The following is a 22215-nucleotide window of genomic DNA, read 5'->3' as shown; positions in this document are numbered from 1 at the left end:
GGTCATGAGATCCTTATCTGTAGGTTTGACTAGTGGGTGGGTGTCACAGCTTCGGCCCTTCAATAATTTAGGTCCTACCTCTTCAATAGAAGATTTTGATCCATCCATCCATCCATCCATAGTAATTATCATGACGCAATAACAGCTGTTTACATGTTTTGACCACCAGGAGGCAATATAATCCGGCTATAGAAACAGAAGCCATATAAACAGTATGTAAAATTTCCTATCAGAAACAAGACTTAATTTTCACTTTCTTAAACATTAAAACGCACCAAATGTGCGTTTTAATATATATGTACATACAAATATAAGTACATACATATATGTTTAAGAAAGTGAAAATTAATTAGGCTATATATTTAATTAATTGTTATATTAATTGTACTGTCTTTTGTAGGAGGGTGTGTGTAAGGTGTAAGGTGTCTGGGAGGAAAGCATCTCTCAGACACCTTTGTAGTATTTAATTTAAGCAAACCGTTAACAGGAAGTTTCTAGTTATTTCATAATCCAACTGATTTTTAAAAAATGAAATATAAAACGACCACAAACAGGATATCAATTAACTGTCAAATATGACTATTGGAAAAAGTATTTATAAAACAAGCCAGAACATGTCATTCCCCTGTCATAGCCTGTTGGAAGTAAAAACCCGAACAAGCTTGTGACAAAACAAATAAACCTCCAGGGTAAAAACGCTTCATAATCTGTTCCGGGTATAAGACAAAGTACAATAACTAGCGGGCCTATTATTATAAAATACAGAAAAATAAACTGATAAATTTATGAATGAGGATATTTAAATGAAGATGTTGGACAGTGTAGTAGGGTCGTTTGATAATCCTCTACACGTTAAAACCATGTTAAAGGATTGTCCAATCAGCAACTAAAACAGCTCTAAGAGACAGTCCCCCAGTGCTCCTATTGGCTGTCGAACCCGTCAGTCCCTGTCAGCAGCTAGGTTGCAGTGAGGCTGAATATTGTCGGTAACAAACAGCAGCGTTACACCGCCGGGGGACATCAATGGTGGAGTACGCGTTTATTCAGGGCCGGGTCTGAGGGAGACCGTTACCGGGGCTTATACATGGAGAGCTGAGAGCGAGTATGAGCTTAACGTCCTCAATGATGTACATATCCCCAGCCCTGCTACTCATTCTCTACGGATATATTGGGTTTTCGGAATCTGCCCCTCGCATCAGTCCCAGCGATGCGTCGTCTATCTCCAGCAGGAAGCCCGGCTCAGGCGGCTGGGACGCCTTTCGCACCGGCGAGCCTCGCGCTGCTTCACCCGGGACCAGAACCCTGTCCGCTCCCCCGGCTGGAATCACATCCCACCCGACAAGCCCCGGCAGCCCTGGCTCTGAAAAGGCGACCACCTTCCAGCCTCCAACAACGGACCCGACAACCACCACCAGTCGCACCACTGCCACCCCAGACGCTGGAATAATCTCCCCCATTAAGGAGCAAATAACAGCGCCGAGTTCCCGGCTGACCTTGTCGCGCAAACGCTCCACCGATGCTCAGACATCACTTTTTAGCCCGGAGAAGATGCTGCAGACCATGGTGTCCATGGTTTCCCAGCACACCACCAACGATGCCTGGGCTGCAGATAACGCTGATGCGTCTGTTACCTCAGTAGAGAACAGTCAAGGTGAGCGATCTGGGATGAGTTGCTGTTTTTCTTTTTGTTGTTTTTTTTTTATTATTCAGTTGGGTTTGTGTTGCATACAGTAACAAACACGGCGCCAGTGTGTTCACTGACTAAGGCTGCTGGAGGCTCGCGCTGTCTGTCATTTTGACGCAGACAGCGACCATAAAAAGATGGCAACAATAGGCAGACCACCAGTTTCTGCACTGCACCCTTTCACATCACAAAAGCCCGCTAAATGATACACATTCCATATTCACAGGGTGCATAATGCAGGTGCTCTTGCTTGGCCTTTGATGTAATTTGCAGGCCTTTTTATTAGAAGATGATCCACACACTCCAGTGGGCTGCAGGAGGAGGGGGAGCCGTGAGGGGGTGGATGGCGGTTCTGATGCTGCTGCTCGGTAAATCCTCTCTGTCCCTTCAGAAACCAAATGCGTCTGGAGAGAAAGCAGGAAGGCAGCAGCGATCAGCTGCTTCACCCTGTCTGGATTGTTGTTTTGATGGCATGTTCAGCATCAGAACAAGGCCATCCAACCAAAATGGCCAGGCAGGCTGAAGCCATGAATGAGCAATGACAGTGGGGCCCCTCCCCTCTCACACCCCGCACACATCCCACCCTCCATGTGAATGTGTTGTTCTGTCAGCAGCAGACAGATGCTGAACGCTTTTGAACCAGATTGACTCTTAGAGAAAATCCCACCTATTTTTTTTCTTTTTTTACTATATGGTAGATTTCTCCAATTTACAAGAGGCTCTTAAGCATACAGAAGTGGGTTTTTTTTTTGTTTGTTTGTTTATGCTGGTCTAAATCTCATTATTTTAATCCTGAGATTTCTTTTTGCTAAGTAGTTACCTCAGCCCCGAACAACAGGCCTTTTAGCCACATTTAGCCATATCGTGTTTCTGTAATGGTGTTAGTGCTTTAATAGCAGTCTGTTTTCTTCCACTGTGCTTTTGTGAACCATTCTCTGTTCTGATCGACTGTTTGGCCTAAAAAGATGGAGACCTTAGCTAATGCGTGAATACCAATGCTCGGGGTCAGTTTGCCCATTCATTCCCCCATTTTGTACCCACATGTTGCCATTTTATTCCGGTCTACTTCCATATCATTCCTAACAACAATCTGTAGTTTGAACCCAGATACGCGTCCATTGAGTTTCAGTTTATTTCTCTTGGTCATTAATGGAATTGTAATAATTAATTGGGTTAATAGTGATGAATATGAAACCACCCTCAACTAATTTAGTAATCAATTAATTGCTAACTGGGGTATACAGACTCAAAAAAGGCCATTTGCTGAAAGACAATATCTCAAAGAAGTAATTAATCCAAAAGTCTACAAAAATATATTTATACATGTTGCATTTAAGTTTGTAAAGATATTTTATCCAGAAGTCCTCAAATGGCATAGTAAAGCAATGTTGCATTACTGCCTTTTAGGCAATAAAATATTGATTTTCTTATTTAAAAAAGGAATTGATTGTTTGTTTATTTGGATATTTAAATCTATTTCTAATATTGTATTAAGTGGTTAAACAAAAAAACTGTGGAATGTGGCAATTTTAATAATCAACTACTAAAATAATTGTTAGTTGCAGCCCTAGTCAATAAGTACTTTGACGAACCTTAGAAATAAATATTCGTAAATGTGCTCAAATTTTGCGTATTTTAATTCAGGTGTACATCTTTGTGAGGCTCTTATATTACATCAAGTTTCCATTGTTTGTGGTCATGAGCCCAGGTGGAGCCTGTTGACTGTCAGCAGATCTGAAAGATTGACCCATAATAACTAGATGATATCCTGCTATATTTTCATTGCAGTTATAAAATCAGCTCTCTTTACTGTACGGACAATTTCTTAAGATATCTCACTGGTTCTCAGAGCAGGTATGGATTGACCTATAGTCAGTAAAACTGCTTGTTGTTATCCAAACGTAATTTCATGCCTAATGACTGCTCCCCTATTTTTGTATTGTAGCTCAGGTAGCCATTTTTTTATTTGAGAACTTTATTTGTTACTATGCAAAATTATAAACATAACCAACAGTATAATTATTAAAAAGCGAGATAAAAAAACTAACCAAAAACGGGTCGGTGCAGCTCAGCACAATACTTAGTGGTCGGTCGCGTTCAGGAGAGCGTTTCCACTGTCAGTTGGACTACCACTGGGCAGACGGTGTTCAACACAAATGCTTAACATGGTAATGCAACGAGTAACGTGACATGCTAGCAGGTTTCCCGCAGTGTATCATAAGCCTGGTGGAACACCAGTCTCTACTTGCCCCTTGGATTAAGCTAGGTTTATAGCTGACACATTGAACTGGGCACAAGGAGGTGCTCATCAATTATGCTGTCCCTCCTCCTGCCTGTTGGCCTCACTTGCTATTGTTTACAACTTATGATACCTGCTAGTGTAGGTATTATAAGTTTTTTAATAGAAAAACATGGTGGGCTGCTGGTGGACTGCCCTAGTGCTTAGCAGGTTTTCTGGAGGAAACTTTGCACTAGTGCAATGAAATGAAAAAGAAATGACATCAGACTTGCATATCGATTTAGTAGGACACTCAAAGACTCTTTACAATGAAATCAGTCATTCTCATTCACACTGTGATCAAGTGTGTATCTTGTGCTTGTCACAACCAGTGACATTTTTCCTGTTCCCCCAGTTAATGGACTATGTTGTGTGGCAACAAAAGCTCCACTCTAGCCGTACTGTCCCATCATCCTATGGACCTACACTTGAAGGGGGCCCAGGTTCATACGGGTCGGTTGGAATGGAAACAGACAAAATAGCTTATTAAACCACACCAACTCACGACATACCTCTCAGTGGAGACAAGGCTCTATGTACCATTAGATGTATTATTCCCACTTTACTGTCAAATTTGATTTGCTCTATATGAAATATGGAAAATGCTCGCTGTAGTAGCTGAAGGTTTTGTGGCGAGTGGTTAGTGTTATCTGTGGGGGCTGGGTGGGGGGGTGGGGGGGTTGCTGTGTTACAGTCAGCTTACAGGACAGGAAGGAGGTGAACTCTGCCTCACTGCAACGTACGTGATGCAGATCCAGTCTGATCTGCATCAAACCTGTTGTGTAACTTTGGAGAAGCACCTCTGGATTCCCGTTATCCACCTGGAGGAGCTGGAGGTCGAGCAGGAACTGTAGTGGCTGTGCGGAATGAGACACATTCTTTGCGTGTCACGCTTCTTCAGGGGTGATCACAGGCGACAGACCGTTAGACTGTACTCTACAGAGCAGCACAACTGCCTTTGTTACATAAACACACAAGCTGCAGTGGAACCAGAGTGTAATCCAGAATGGGATGCCTGAGCAACATTCCAATAAAAATTCAGATGTTTTTTTTCCACCTGAACTGTCTGACTTCTTTGTCTGCTCAGCGCAGAATGAAGACAAACAGCGGCGCCTTCAGTTGCCACACCTAACTTAACATCAGATAAATAATAGATTACCTCTCTGTACTCTAAAGGGTTATCATTCACGTGCCTGACATCATATGTTCAGGTTCGATCAACTCGGTTTGGTCTAACACGTATCTCTACATGGGACTAGAGATTATTCTGTACTTCAGAAAAGGTGCCAAAACAAGTTTGACTTTTTAATTTTGCACATGAGGTTGTGAACAATAATGAGTTGTTGCTCCTTCCTCAGTCATACTGCACTTTGCTCTCTCACTGGGGCTGCCAACAACTCCAGAACATTTCCGTCATGTTCATGTTTAGTCCATTGCTGTGTGCAATTTCCCTGCAGATATTCCCCAAAACAATGTTCCATTGTCACTAAAGGTGGAAATATTAAGCAGCATTGCTCAAAAGGAATGTAAGCCTGGTAGTTAACACCAACATTGGACTGTACAGGTTTATGAAGCATGCTGGATTAACTGCTTCCCTATTCACTGTTTACACCAGCCTCACAAAAAAGATTATACCAAGAGGGCGGGGCACTGACTTGCTGTTATTATAGCAAGGTTTAACAGTTCAAAATATTGAAGAAAAATCATTTCAGCTTGTGTCTTTTGACCTCACAAATAATTAGATTCTGCTTTAGACCACTCCTTTCCTTTTTCAGTCTGATCTGAATGAAATAGTAGACTCACCCCACTCATGGGGTGTTTTTCCATGTCGATGTTCTGCAGAGGCCTGATAAAGAGCATTTGATCCGGTTCAAAGTAGGGACTTCTGCCCTGTTTGCATTAAGATGAACATTCTAACCAACCCATTCACTTGTACTGTGGACATACTTAGTAGCTAAAAGGGACTGTGCTCATACAGTGACTTGAAATCTAAAATTCCATGATGTCAGCATATCACAAGAGACGTGATAATACTTAATAATCTGAGCCAGGGGGAACATGTTTATTGAATAAAATTAGACAGATAATGGAGCTGTGATGAACAGTGCAAATACACATGATTTATTATTGCAAAATAAAACAAAATAGCTCACTCTGCAAAGTCGAATATGACAGTTGTTCAACCCGGACAGACTATGACTGATTGAGTGGGAAACCAAACATGCAAATGTCCCATAATCAGACTGATGTTCATGAAAAAAAACCTTATTTATGTGCTGATGATAGTAAGCAGAATAAAGTAAAGCGGTCCATGTTAAATGCTGCATTGTATTCTTTAGTGAATGACTCTTCTGTGAATCTGTGACATAAAAACTGTTTCAAAAATGCCTTGTTGTTTTGGAATACTGTGTGGTGTTTCACTTCTTTAAAAAATGTTTGGGTTGCATTGTTTCAGATCTTCTCCATACTGGTGCTGTAGACACTGTTTTATTAAAAACAGCCTCCGTAGGCCATGTTTGGGTGTCTGAACTTATTTCTGTTCATATACCTGCAGCTCATGGTGCAGCACTCTATAATAAACCACTTTCTGCCTGTTGTCTTACATCAAATAGGATATTTACATACTTTGTCCTTCTTCTTTCATTGCTGATCTCTACCCTCCTCGCCAACCAGAGGGGGTGTGTAACTGCAGCAGCGGCACTGAAGGAATTTCGGATCCAGACGTATGCAACCAGAGCACGGGTCAGTGTTCCTGCCTGCTGGGCTACACGGGCCTGCAGTGTGAGGAGTGTGAGGAGGAGTATTTCACTAACGGCACCAGCGGCTGTCTGCCCTGCTCCTGCGACTCTTTCGGGGCCGTAAGCCCGGACTGTGACAGGTCAGGATGCTTTTCTTTCCTTTAACCCGAAGGCGTACTTTAACTTTAGCAACATTTGTTTTTGCCAAGACCTCAGCAGTGTTTGTGCTACAGTTAACCACAATCTAATGACAGACTGAACTAAAATATTAGCCATATCTGTATCATTTTTTAAAAAAAAAGTGAGACATGCACACAAAAAAACTAAATTAAACATTTATTCATTTTCAATGTGTCTACTTTGACTCTTCCTGTCGGTGAACTGTTGCTGTCCATCCCAGAGCCTGTATGTAGGACATTGGGTTGGGGTATGTAAACTTGTGAGCCCACAGCAGACCTGAACACAGCACCTGAAAATGAACATGTGCACCAGGGTGTTTTGTTCTCATCAGCGCTTATTAAACTGCAACCCATAAACCCCCCTACCCCCCAAACATTACACACACACACACACACACACTCCCGCACACGCACCCACACACATGCACACTCACACACAACCACCAGAGAGCCATTTGATAGGCAACTGAATGCTAATATGACTGTTTACTATTCAACCCCAAAGGTTTATGTTCTGCAGGTGGCTGGGGTGGGGGTTTCAGGAGCACTCTAACAAAGGTTCTAATAAAAAGGGAACAACCTTGACCCTGATTTTTATTTTATTGTGACTGAAAATCGTTGTCAGTTTTATGTCGCAGTCTTTGTTATCATTTCTTACGGTTAGCAGCTGCTATCCTTGAATCTAAGCATCCAGTAGAAATCACTAAGCTGGCTTTATCTCTTTGTTTTTGAGGCTACAAGGAGTAAATAGTCACACCTGCAGTAAATCACTTTCTTTTGGCCTGTATTTTGAGGAACTACACATTAGCTTTCCAGCTAACAGTTGGTGAACTCTCCATAGTGGATGCACATAATATAAGTTGAAACGTTGAGTATAATGTTACCAGCGTAACTATCTCAGACCTGGGCATCGAAGGGCCCACAGGCCACATCCAGCACTTCAGATGTCCTCAACCTGCCTGCATTAAATTTGGAAATCAGAGTTAATTCACTGTGCAAATTAAATACTGCAGTTATTTGGAAAAACTGCTTTTAGTAGGAGGGCAACAGCTGTATGCAGGCTCTGCACCAGCAAACAGGTGGAGGAGTTATCCTAAGAGGCTTTGTTCAGCCAGCAGGTCTTGACGCTCATTTCAGATGTTTTTGGGGTTTTTTTGCTGAAATGTTTTGTGTGTAATTGTACATATGACTGACTGAGCTTTAGGATCTTCATCAGGTGTGGCCATAAAGGACAGTGAAAATCCATCAGAGCAACCACATACAGTCATATTCAATAAGTTAGAATATTCTTTTATTTTTTAAAGAGCTCCAGCTTAAAAACATGAACTATTCCTTTACTATCACACAGTTAAATGCATGAAACTTGTCAGTATGTGAATAATGTCAAACCTTTTGGCCTCTTGGTATGTTTTGGTATCAACCTGAGTGTGTATTTGTTTGAGATGCTCATATAATTACATAATTACATTTAATGACCATATTAATGTTATTCTCAAAGAACTTTAAAGTGTCTGTAATTGCAAAAATCATATAGTCTTAATCTAATAAAATAAAAATGTCAGGATCCATGTATCGCAACCACAACCACGTCATAATAGTGCAGTGATCATCAACTTCCTGCGAGGCATGTTGCATAACAAAATGGCATTGCGTGCTGACTTCAGAGGACAGTTAAAACAAGTAGCAGTAGCAATAATAAAAACTTTACTACTAACAGTAAAAGCGCCAACAACAATATTTCACAGAAAATGGTTTGAGCAGGAAACAGAACTTTGAAACGCATCATGAATGAGACAGAGGAAGTGACATCATGTAATAATTGCTGTTGGAAGTTCTTCAATTTCTAATACTTCTGTTGTTTGATTATTTGACTTCAAGGCCGCATTTTCAAAAGTCTTAAAGTCCATAGTCAGTAATGAGTTTACGTACTGGGCTGAGGGGAAAGCATGTTATGGAGGTGTGTGTGTGTGTGTGTGTGTTCAGGGCTCTGACAGCCTGAGGAAAGAAGCTGTTGTGGAATTTTAAATGGGTTTAGATAAGTCATGTATTGTAAGTCATGTATGGTTTATGTTTGATTAGTTATTGATATGCAGACATGTTGTAAAAACTCTGACAACACAGTTTGAGATCTGACAAGTGAGAGGTAGTTTCAACCTTCTGACGCAGCGCTTGCTCCACAATACACCACAACGTCCTGAACCAGACTGATGACCTCCAGCATGGAGGGCCGGGTCGCGGTGTTCCACAGCTCAGTTCTCCTCCAGATGCTGTGTACATCAGAACCCGGCCTGATCCTGGTTCTGAGCATTGATCCAACCCGTCATTCAGGAGGAATAATGGCTCACCCTGCTTACTGTCTGAAATCAGAGCCGGTGCACAGACTGCACATTTTACATACAGCTTCCCCACAAGTCACAAGAACTGAAAGCTGTGTGTGTGTGGGGGGGTGTGTGGGGGGGTGTGCGTGTGTGTGTGTAGGGAGTGGGTTGGGGGGAGCGGTGGTTAGAAAAGTAGTTAAAATAATCTCTATGCCTCCTGCCTGTTTCTAGGAAAAGAAACGCTGCTGCTGCTGCTGCTGCTGCTGCCCTCCAGCAGGCTGAGTCAGTGTCCACTGTAGTGTGGAGGATGTGTGCTGTCATTCTCATAGAAACACGTCACTGCATACACATCCATACGTACATAACTCTAAAAGGTGTAATGAATCCTGTCTGGAAACGCAGCAGATGTTTGACATCTGGGTGAAGCTGTGTAGGTTTCCTAGGTTCAGACATCAGAGGGTTCTTGTGGTTCTGGAGGTTCTTGTGGTCTCACTCTGATGTTCTGGAGGTTCTTGTGGTCTCACTCTGATGTTCTGGGCCTGGACTCAGATAAACCCTGCTAGCCTGCTTTACCCCATCCTAGAGCTTACCACTGTAAACTCCACAGATTAGCCAGCTGCCCCCCAGACACCCCACCCTCCAGCCTGCTTCTTTACAAATCTTTCCCATTAAGTAATGAGCTGTGATGGAATCGGTCTGCGCCTTAATCTTGCGTATCTATTATGAATGAAATATCTGGAGTTTTCACATACAGTATTTTTGTGGTGATGTATATACACACCTACTAGCAACGACTCCAGAATCGGCAGCGCTATGCAGAAAGAGGAAGGAATATATGAATAAAAAGTTCTTCAATACATCAAAATCTGAATGTCCTTCTATGTACCAGCTATTATAAAATAAAAATATATGATAGCACCTCAGATTGGCACAGCTCACCTAAATCTTTGGATCAACATGGCAGCAATTGGTGAAGTTACACAAAGCCCAAAGCCGCTCAGCAAAGATCAGATTGGTGGGGGTCAGATTAAATATGTTGTATCTCACAGAGGGTTAGCATGAAAAAGGACTGCAGCTAGTAATTAGTTAGTCTCTTGATTAATCAATCAAATAAAAAGTTGGCACATTCTGCAAATTTTTCATTTCACCTGTTAAGCTTATTTTATTAGAAATACTTTTTGGTGTTTTGTTGTTGTTTTTAAACTCTTGTGTTTACGTTTATATGTACTGTACGTGTATTTATTGTTTGTTTGGGCAGCTGCTACAATCCAATAAAAACCCTTCTGAGTCCATAACAAATTTCCCTCTGGAGACAATAAAGTATGTTCTATTCTATTCTATTCTATTCTAAGCAAATTAAAAGATGCAAATGAAGAAATAATTTAATTCATCTTTTTAAAATAAGAACATAAACATCTTATTGCATAAAATACAGTAACATTGAATCCTATTCATAACTGGATACCAAAAGGTGCTTAATAGGAGTTTTGTTCACTGAATTTGAACCAGGTAAAAGTAAAACTATGCTAGTTGAGCAGCTCTGAGCAGAACATATTTACAGACATAAAGGGATTTTTTTAATCCTAAATGCAAAATGTACCTATTTTTGTACAGTTTTGGGTTAATTACTTCTCTGAATATGTTGTTCTTCAAGCATATGGCCATATTTTGAGTCTGTAGTCTTCAGCTAGCGATTAATCAATTACTAAATTAGTTGATTATTTAAATAATTGAGTCATCACAATTAATCCGATTAGTGTGAAGCAGGGTTATCTCTTTAAATGCTGGCAATGTGAGAAAGTTGTTTGACTACATAAAGGTTTTCATTTAAAACAAAGATGAGCTTTGTGTGGAAACTCTGAAATGTCCATTTTTAATGTTTTGTCTTTCTATGGTGTTAAAGTGCCACATTCAGGCCACATTCAGGCCTACTCATTGTGGTCTGGATAATGCCAATTTTACTAACTATACTGCGTTCATGAGGAATGTTTTAAAAATAACACATGTATTGTTTTGTAAGCACTCAGTTTTCATGTTTGCAGTGTCTCAAACTTCATATCTTGCCTACCAGGTCAACTCAAAAGCAACAGCCACAGTTATATGATATTGAAAATCCCTTGAATTAGGAGGGCCCTCTGTTTAAAAGAGTAGCGGAAAATACATGCCCATGCAGGACTAGGTTAATCAAGATTTAGAAAAATCTGCAGAACTTCAGCAATCATGGAACAAAATGTCACATGGTGACACATTTCTAAAATAAACCTACAGTTGGAGAATCTGGATTGGTCAGAAGAAGACCAGATGCAAAGTAAGATCAACAAGCTTGAAGTCTGAACTATTTTGTTGTGTTTCTCTTTAAAGAAGCAAACACAACCTTTATGGGAGGCAGCATTATGTAACAAGACTGATTGTAATGCCAGAGTTCACAGAGCCTCTTCTGTAAAACTCAGGAAGGGAAACTCTTGGTTTCTGCTACCAATACTTTCTTGCTACATACATTGTAGATAACATCCCAATAACATTACAACAAGCTGGTATAAGAAACGACTGAATGTTAGTGTTCAGCTGCATGAAATTGGTAAACAAACGTCAGTCTGTACAGAAAAAGTGCCGAGTCCTCTTTAAGGCTCAGGGTTGTAGATTAACTCACCTTCCATCAGCGTGATACTCATACTGCTGCGACCTTTGCTCAGCTGGTTATGTGGTGTGAACTAGAACAATGAAGGAAATGCTGTATGGTATGGTATACTTTGTATACCTTAACATATCTCTGTGGCATACCTTAATTTGAAGGTAAAATAATAAAATTTTACCTTCAAATATTATTTTAAAAATAATAAATAAAAATAATAAAATTAAATAATTAACTTTGAGTTGTCTTCAATCAGTACGAGGTTCACATGGAAGAGCATCGTTGTCTTCATGACCTTTATCGAGGTGTGTTAATGGATAGGAAAAGGTTAAGAGTCTTAGAGTTTCAGACCAGCCACAATGCCGAGCCACTGGTCTTACACAGGCCCCTTCCTTTGAAGCCCCGTAGCATTTATCACTGGGCGGAGACCCTGGGACAGATAAAGACCCTTTAGAGCACAAGTGTCCAACTCCGGTCCTTGAGGGTTGCCATCCTACAACTTTTCGATGTGTCTCGTCTTCAACATTCCCCACTAAAACAATCAGGTCATTGAAGAACTTAACTGCATACTAACTCAGCCATTGGATTCTGGTGTGCTCGTCCAAGGGCACATCTTAAAGTTGCAAGACACCAACCCTGGTGTCCAACAAATCATTGACTGGAGTTTGACACCCTTGGTCTTTTCCAGGATAAGAGTCTTTCTCTATTGCTAGAGGTCTAGAGGGAGGATGGATGGATGGATGGATGGATGGATGGATGGATGGATGGATGGATGGATGGATGGATGGATTTGACATGTATAACTCTTGTGAGCTCACAGTGATGTCTTGACTAATGAACTGTTTATTCTGCTCATTAGTGAGTTCTATGAAGAGTTACTCGAACTCTTCACAACCAGCCAATAATCGAATAGAACTCTTTGTGTTGTCTACCAGTGGCTTTTCCATGTGTTGGATAATATCTGGTCCAATGTCTTAATAAACTTATGTTTTAAAGCAAAGGATTGTAAATGCTTCTGACCTTCTGTCCGGTTTCCCCTGGAACAAAAGATGTTAAATGTTTGCCTTATTTTATAGTATAAGGCAGAAATAGAGGACCACCAGGTGTGTGGAATCTGTCAGAGTCAGGAATGGTGCACTGCACTGGCTGCACTGGAAATAGTGTTCATTTGTTGCTGCCAGATCCTTCCAGACACGACCATCCAACCCTGGAATTCTGGTCTGAACTTCCCTGGAACCCAGACATTCCTTCAGGGTTAGCAGCTCTGGAGACGCCTGGTGACACTTCTTATTATGATGCCGTTCAGTTTTCCCAGCAGGCCCTGAGAGATGTTCCCCTCTCCCTCACACTCTGCCTGCAGAAGGTCTGCCGATCATGGGATGTACGTACAGTGGTTAGATGTTTTTGTCGATGTGTATCTGTCATAGCGTTGTTTGAGCTGTTTATTGAGGTCAGCTGCACTGTCTGTGTCATATCATAGAGGATGGAAAAATCTGAATCTGGAATGAATATTGATTATCTATGTGGCTTTTTCACTTTCTGTGTCACCTAATTTGATAAAACTCCATTTATAAGCAATGGAAACTTGTACTGATATTAATGAAAAGCTAATATGATTAATATGACAAAGTGAGAGAAGATGCTTCCTCATTTTCAAGTAATTGTCAGTATTTTTGTATATTTCTAGAAATTACAAATAAGACACAGAACTGACTAGTTATTGTGCAAACTTAATGTAGACATCAGACTGCAGATGACTGGTGAGCTCCAACCTTATTTGGTATCTTCAAGGCTTGATGTGCTTCAGATGTAAAACATTATTGATTATGAAGTTTTAAAAGAAAAGAAAAAAAAGGAAATTGAAGGGTAAATTAAAGCAAAAAGTAAACACTGGGAGATTGGGAGCAGCAGAGATAGTGGCTACACTTTCATTACCAATGTGTGCAAAATCCTGTCTATTTCTGTCAATTTCACAATTGCAACATTTTCATTAAATAAGAAATGCAATTAAAATCATACGTGAGTAAGTTTGTTTTCGCAATAATCATTAAAAAACATGCTGCGCCATAATTCTCCAGATACTTCCTGTTGTCGTCTTCTTCGTGGTTTGCACCACTGGCAACATCTGGTTGTTGATCATGAGGAAAAAAGTTGTTCCAATGCAGTATTGCAAAATAAACCAATTTTGATATGGTCAAAAAACCATCTCATCCTAGCATCAAAGTTTTTGTAGAAAGTTAGTTTTTTTTATAATTTGCAGTGTTTCCATTAAGCAAATTTATTTTCGAATTGTCAAATTGTGCAATTATAAGGACAATGGTTACACAGCTAGTGTATATCTCTGACATGTAGGCCTAGACATGTCTCTAGGTTTCATTCAGTTCGTTCAATGGTTTTCATCTCTGTAGCTTCTGATAGAAAACTCTGACCTGCATCATGATGTTACTGCTCGTTTCATCTTGTATACTATAATAATCTGGATAATTGAAGAAGATTTTGGTGACGTTTTGGCATTTCCATTAGAATGAAGCTCATCACTAAGGCAGACTGACACAGCAAACAAACTAATATATTTCTTGTCTGAAAATGGCTGCTTCAAGCCCTGAATTATTCTGAGGGTTAAAGTATTTTTTCATTTGATCAGCATGTGTCTTAACACTGGGAGTAATATGAACATTTTCGAGTGGCTCAGCCAGAGTACCAGCCTCCGTCTGACTGAGAATCTGTGGAGGGAGCTCAAGATTAGGGTGATGGCAAGCAGGCCTTCCAGCCTCAAAGACTTGCAGCTCATTGCCAAAGATAAATCATCAAAATACCAGAAGGGATGTACAAAAAGATGGTAGGTAATTATTAGAAGGGTTTGATGCTGTAACATAGTTAAATAGATCACCACTGATTATTGAGGAAGGTATAAATCATTTTTGATGCGTTAAGTTTTATTCAGATTTGACACGGCTTCATCTTCATCTTCAATGTTCTTAAGGACACAGTGAGTTTTAACCTTTCAATTTTCTATATAAGTATCAGTATTTAAGTTTCTTTTCCACCTGATTTTACAAGATAGGTTGTGATTAACCTGGCAATCACCTTTGTTTGTGTTCTCAACACAAACAAAGTAAAACAAAGTACCAGTAAGTTAAACAAAGTACAGCATCTGGATTCCTTTTTAACTGCTTGACGTAGAACGTTCTTGACCTTTGACCTCAGAACTGGCTCTTTGTGTAGGTAGTTGAGCGTGTCCAGGCTGTCCTGGCTCAGAATGAGGCTGATCTGAGCCAAGACAGTCTGCTGGGAGACTGGCTCATCCGACACGCCCTTTCAGGATCTAGCTGCTGGCCCATGAATTCATCAGAAACAGCACAGGGTAGTGCACTGGTTGGTTTCCCTCGACCCCCCCCCCCCCCCCCCCTGCTCCCCCAATGCTGCAGTGAGGATGTTGGATGTTCTGGAGCCACACATGCAGCAGCCAACAGGGAAGCAGCAGCAGCAGCAGAATGGGGTTAAGCTTTGTCGCCCCTGTAATACTGACCTACTTAATGTGCAGATCTTGCACGCAGCAGCTGCGCCAACACGGTACAGTGAAATCACTCAAAACAATAATAACGCCCCCTCTTCCCCCCCTTCTGGCGGTCAAGAGGGCACAAATTATCAGGGGGATTGCCGGGCCCTCTGGGGGCCTCTGGCTTCATCCCAGTCTTCTTCTGCAGCCATGTGGCTGATGGCAGGCTGACTTCCTAATGAGTCCAAATGGAAATGGTTTCTGCTTGTAAGGTGAAGGCTTATTAGAAAGAAATGATGATGTAATTTGTAAAAGGCCTTTATTCATTTAATCCTTTTCTTATTTGTTGTTGTTGATATAAGAGGTTGAAAAGAGATAATTCAGGATTGTTGGTTATAAACTCAGAAATCAGATGCTGTTGGCCATCTGGGATCTTTTCCTGCATCACATCTTAAAGTTGCACTAGATAACTGTAAGAAAAACACATATTTTACTTATTAGTTAAAACTGTCACAATGTTCTTACAGTAAAAAATAAGACAAATATAGTGTGTGGAAATGATCAAACTCCTCTGGCCGCTCCCAGTGGTTCTACTGCCATCTGCAAAAATACACTGCTCCCGCCTCCCGGTCAGTAACAACCAATCAGAGTCAGTAGGCGGGTCCTCATGTACAGTATGTGCTGCTCACACCTTTCCCCCCGAACAATACTGTGTGTGGGGGATCAATTATATCTGAATTGAATTGATCAAATGATCAGAAAATGTTTTCTAGGTGTTATTGAATGCCTCCAAAACTCACTCGGATTCTCTTTGCTTGGCACAGAAAGGAAATGACCATCCAGTCTTGGTGTAGTTTGTAGATCAGCTGTTGCTACCCTGGTTGCTTTTAGGCTTCAACACAAGCTATAAAAATGTCAAATTAGAACAGAACAGAACAGAGTCAGGAGGAAAATATCATGAAGCACAAAAATATTTCTAGGAGTTGACTTTAGAATCGTCCAGACAAGGTTTTGAACATTTATTATTTTGTGAATGTGATCATAATTAGGGTCTCTTTTCCTTTTTTGCATGAAGGACATGCAGACTTTGTTCATGGTGTCCATGCATCAACTCCCAGACTCTTTCTTTGGAAAAAAAAAAGTACATAAGAAAGTGTCATAAATTCCATTGCCACATTCTGTCATAAAAAATCACAATGTGCCAATGAAACCAATGAAAGCAATAAACAAGTCCTTAAAACCAGCTGGCCTGGTTAGGAGTCAAAATCTATTAAACTCCTATAGTCCAGCCACTAAAAGGCAGATAATGTCCATCAGCTCTCCAGTCGGTTTGGGTGGACTGGTATAAATCAGGATTTAACTGGATTCATCCTATTAAACCTTGGACCAAACCAACTTCCACATTCTGTTTACGGGACGTTTCCGTAGGCCTCCGTCCACAGAACGCAGCTCTGCTTAGAATGGCTTATGGGCTCAAAGTTCGACGATGTTGTTCTGTGATTTTAATTCCCATTTATTCTTCAGAGGGGATTATTTATATTGTGTGTGGCTGCAGATCCCTGACAGAGGGAAGTAGGGCATGTGGAGGACCAGGGTGGACTGAAATGGACAGATTTGATCTCTAGGTATAACTACATATTCATTTGGGACTTGTATTCTTTACAGCAAACATAGCTGGATCATATTGATTTAGAGTCCACATCGAAATCTTTCAGAAGGGGTTTGTCCAGCATAGTGGTCACTAAAACCAGGAAACTCATTTTGTGTCAGCATTGTGTGCAGTTATTGGAGCCATCTACTGTCTGCCCTTCTGACCTGAGACTTCAGGTGATCTGGAAGTTCACAATGCAGAAACACTATCTGTTTTTTTGTTGGTTTTTTTTTACTTTAATTTAACTGTTTTGGTCAAATCTTGCATTGGAATTTCTGAATCTCTCCATCCTGCTGTTTGTTTAATGATTATAGACATGTTTAAAAGGAACTGCCCCTGTGGGTTTTACTTTAAGAAAGTGGATGGCTATTAGTATCACGTGACATGTGTTGGGTTTCCCTATACTGATCAATACATTCTCCTTCTTCTGATGTGTCTAACCACTAGAAAAAGCAAAAACATTCCTGAAGGTGTGAAGGCTCATCTAGATTGATTCAGACCAAACAAAGAATGTCAAACGTGGTTCTCAGTCGACTCCCAGTTGGCTCTCACCTACATTTTGTCTTTATTATGTGTGAGCTGTAATCTATTACCATTGTGGGAGTCTGTTAGCTTAGTGACCAGTGTGTGTTGCACAAATCCAAGATTTTTGGCCAATTTTCCAGCATTCAGTTTTAGTAAAACATAAACCTACCAATACCAGTTTCATCCAGTTTCAACTTTTCTTTTAGAATAATGTTGCCAAAAAATCTGTTTTTTTTATATTATTATTATTTTAGGCGCTAAGGCGATGTCACACTGCGTGAGTCAGAGAGCAGGTGATAAACATGGGCAACAAAGACAAAAGCATCATTGAGTTGACTTTTCTTTAGCATTTTATATTTGTGCCTTGCATGACTGTCATGGTTATTATTAACAACTATATCAGTCTATGTGTATGTTCTGTAGAAAGTGTTCACCTGTTTCTAAAGGCTGTCAACATTTCCAAATTCTACATGTTTCATGACTTTTGAACGTCCTCTGAATTCATTTTTAAAAGACTTTTTGATTCTGGAAACAGCTAACTCGAACTCTTCTTAGTGCAGAAGCAACATCCACACCAAAGACTGTGTTTTTGAATGGTGATTAGATGTGGAGCTTCTGTTAAGGACAGGCTGCTTCCTGTTCAGAGCAGCTCAGCATCCCTTGGTTCAGTTCATCTCTACCTTTTTCTGTTCAGGCTGGATGGAGCAAAATGAAAATGTATATATTTTGACTGAACATGGAAGGTGTGTTATGGTAAATTTAAGTTAGAGGATAGGTCCAGCGTCTGGAGCTGCAGACGTTTACAAAGTTCACAGTTCACAAAGACATGCAGATTTAACTGGGGAACAGGGCCTGTGTCTGGGCTCTCTTTGAGGTTCTGGGTGATGTCTGTATTCTTCCACTTTCTGATTTTTATTTCTTAGTTATGTTGCTTGGTATTTAGGATTTTGATTTATGTTAAATAAATATATAAAAAGTACATGTGTGCATCTGTTTTTATCCTTCATGTTGCAGTTCGATGCTCTGAGTCTGTATTAGGGTCATGATTCAGCAAATGAATATTTAGTTTTTTCCAGCGTGTGTGTGTGTGTGTGGCCAGGAAAACAAGGACTGCTGACCTGCTGGTCTCCGGCATCGCTGAATTTAGCTCCGCCCCCGGCCTCCTTATTTGCATTAAGTGTTGTTGTTTTAACAAAGGCCTCCTTATGTGAAGACCCACACACACGCTTCTGGAAAGTGCTCCCTGTCACTTTGGATTTACCCCAGTTGTTTGGAAGTCATTGTGCCCTGGTTATGTTTCTGAGTCCATTGTCTGGGCTTGTAGCGTCTTGCATTCTTCCTAGGAAATTACCTTACCTGGCGTCGGAGGGCAGTTTCACACAGTTACAACATTATATAATACTACTGATGCACTGAAGAGAGAGAGAGGACTAGGAAATAAGTCTAACATAATTAAACTTACAATTAATTAGTTACAAAGAATAACTAGACACAAAAAATAAATGTAGGAGCTAAAACAGAAACAAATCTGATCTAATTAAAGAAAGAGACACAGGAACACAGAACAGTAATGAAACTAGAATCAATAAATCCAACCCCAAAACAACTAAAACAACCCAGGATCCTTTGTTTGTCTATTAAAGAGTCAAAATGACATAATTGGGAATGAAAAGTCATCAAGAAAGAACACCTGTTGCCTAGGTGATGGCATTTATCTTTAGGCCCTGAAGTTGCCTTTTTCAAGTTTCCAGTTGGGAAGAACAAAATAAGGAACCTGCTGTGGCATAAGTGGTTTGACCGGATCTGACCCACATCTGACTCAAGAGTTCCTGCTGCATGTCATCATAGCTGCTGCAGCGTGGATCTGTTTGCCTGCAGGACTCTGTGGCTCTGACTGCTATCTAAAAACAAACACACAGTGGGTGTCATTTATCAACGGCTGCTGAAATCCTCATACTCTTCAACTCCCGTTCAGTCTGCCGTTGACAAATCTGGGAAGTATCATTTAAATACCACGCCTCTGTTTGCTCAGTTTCCTGGCCTCACCAGCTCAATTTGCATTGCTGATAAAGAAAGGAAGGTAAAAAAAAAAAAAAGATGAATTCCTCCTGTATTGTAAAATGGAAACATCCCAACAGGAATTTAAATGTGCAGCAGCAGGCTGTAGTCAGCTGTGAGAACGTGTTTTTCTTTCAGTAATTGCTTTCTCCTCATTAGAGTCAGTGTTTAGTGTAGCCATCGCTCCCAGTGGTTACACTAAAAATATCTGCACTTTTCTGACTCAGCATCATTTCCTCTGCTCCGCCACAGATCCACATAGGCATAAAATTACATGCACAATCTGAGACCTGAAGAATTCTCAGCTGCGTAGAAATGACTGTCTGATAACAATCAGGGCTGCTCCCTGCTACACAGAGCTCCACTGATCAGCATGTGATCAGCTGATAAATACTTAAAGCTGCAGTATGTAACTTTTATAAAAAATGTTTTTTTGTATATTTGGTGTGACAGTTTGAGACAGATAATCTGATGGATCTCCTCCACCTCCATCCTGAGCTTTTATTGCTTATCTGAAACATCGCACCGTTCCCAACCAAAAACAACCAATCAGAGCCAGGAGGAGGAGCTTAGTGCTGTCAATCATCTCATGTACTCATTGCTCAATGTGCTAATGTCAAGAAACAACTTACTTTTATAGGAAAACGGTTTATCTGTTGTCATAAGTGCAAAGGCTAACTAGCCTGAGCATTAATGACAGGCTCTGCTGACAGAGAGAAGCCGCAGCGGGAGCAGAGAGGAAGGGGGAGGGGCATCAGCGGCATGCAAATGGACTGCATGATTGACAGCGCTAAGACTCTCCTCCTGGCTCTGATTGGTTGTTTCTAGCTAACACTGGGAGAGTAGTAGAGGAGCTTGATTTATTGTTTTCCACACATTTTCTGTCTCAATTCATGCTGTCACAATATTATGACATTTTTAACAAATATGTAAAAAAATATATAGTTTTTATAAAAGTGACATACTGCAACTTTAAAGCAGCAACAGGGTGGCTACAACGTGACCTTTGGGCCAGTTTTAGGATTGGAGTCAGCAGGGAAGGCATGTGTGTCTGCTTCAGCTGTGTTTCAGACTCTGAAGCAGCAGCTCTAACACCCAAACTTCAGGATGGCTGTTGTTGCTTTGGTTCTGTTGTCCATGTTTATTGACGGGTTTGTTTTTCTGCGGCTCTTCCTTCCAGCTCAGGGACCTGCACGTGTAAGACGGGAGTGTACGGGCCCAAGTGTGATGAGTGCCACCCAGGTTTCTTCCACTTCAGCAACACTGGCTGCCGGCTCTGCCAATGCAACAACCACACCAACTACTGCCACCCACAGTCTGGTGAGTTAGGAGGGAAAGACTTTGCTTCTCCAGATTGCTTGTATTTTCTAGTGAATGAGGCAGAACGGCTATTTTTATTTTTTTTTAGGTTTCAGTGTAGAAACATCAGTGTGTGTTTCATCAGTGTGAGAACCTCTGGATAGAATCAAATATACAATCAAACAAAACCGAGCTGTACAATGCAGATCTACAGGACCTGCTTTAAAAATAAACTAAACCTGAGGAATCTGAACAAACATTTTAACAGCACCTGATTAGATCAGTACACCAGCAGAGCCTGTCAAAGCCTTTGTTGGGAGTCTGATCCCCATCCAGATCAGACATCTGTCTGCTGTGTGTTGAATTACACATGTAAGCCATGGAATGTTGTAGAATGTGCTTATATGTGGGTTTAATACCACAAACGTACAATTTTCAAAAATAGAAATGTCAGAGCAGAAATAGCAGCAGGACATGTCAACAAAGAGAGGTTAAAAGGTCAGCCTGATAGGTCAGCTTTTCCTGCTAACTCCTCCCTGTGCAAAGATCTTCCTCAGAGCAAGATGCTCCTTACTCAAGACTTTCTGTAGCTATATGTCCCCAGTAAGAGAAAAAATGACAGAGCTATATGTTTTAAGGGTAGTGTTGTTAGTACATTGAAGTAGCGTAGCAAATACCTGTTTTCTTTTCTGCTCAATTCAGATAAACTGAGTTGCAAACATTTTTAATTAATCCTGCTGCTCTGTTATATTTTTTTCTATTTTTGAACTAAAAAAATGCTGTAAATTGTTTATTTAAACTTAATGATTTCATACTTTTTACCAAATCAATAAGTTCAAATAATGTCTTGACTTTGTAAAATGTAAGAGTTTTGAAAAATGAAATGCATTTTGGAAAGAAAAAAAAAAGGAATACATGAAAATAGTGAGTTTGCTGTGGCAGCTGATTGCAGACAGGCAGTGCTGTGTATTCTAACTGTCTCAGATTAGCTGTCAGGTTTACCTCAGCTGGTCTGGTCTCAGCGCTTCAGTTTGTTTATTTTGTTTATTCATATGTGTAAAGGAAAGACGTGAGACATGAAAAGTAACTAAGTTGATAATGTCTAAGTTATGTCATTTCTGCTTCTTGTAAGATGGAAACAAATGAACTAAATGGGATTTGCTCCTCGCTAATTGTCCTTTGACCTTATCCAGAAATCCAATTTGGACCTTTGAACATAAAAATGGATATTCCCTGGCCTAAATATGTTTAAAGCTAGAACAAGTATAAGAACAGCAACACCCGAGATAAAGCCACAGACGTTTTTTCCACCAGCAGCTAACCCACAGCTCCAAGGTAATTACAGGATTTACTT

At 40.6% G+C, this 22215-nt stretch overlaps 1 protein-coding gene across 1 annotated transcript in view; it reads left to right on the top strand.

Moving 5' to 3' along the window:
* Window positions 1-960: 960 nt before the first annotated feature.
* Window positions 961-22215, top strand: part of LOC116729581 (multiple epidermal growth factor-like domains protein 9) — a 35607-nt gene continuing 14352 nt past the window's right edge. The window contains exons 1-3 of the mRNA XM_032578225.1: window positions 961-1651; window positions 6636-6840; window positions 20743-20882. Coding sequence (XP_032434116.1) covers window positions 1105-1651; window positions 6636-6840; window positions 20743-20882 — 892 coding nt within the window. The 5' untranslated portion in view covers window positions 961-1104. The remainder of the gene's footprint in view (window positions 1652-6635; window positions 6841-20742; window positions 20883-22215) is intronic.

The sequence above is a fragment of the Xiphophorus hellerii genome, chromosome 12, assembly GCF_003331165.1.
Source record: "Xiphophorus hellerii strain 12219 chromosome 12, Xiphophorus_hellerii-4.1, whole genome shotgun sequence".
Lineage (NCBI taxonomy): Eukaryota > Metazoa > Chordata > Actinopteri > Cyprinodontiformes > Poeciliidae > Xiphophorus > Xiphophorus hellerii.
The sequence above is the reverse complement of the archived record's forward strand: the minus strand, read 5'-3'. Positions and strand labels throughout refer to the sequence as shown.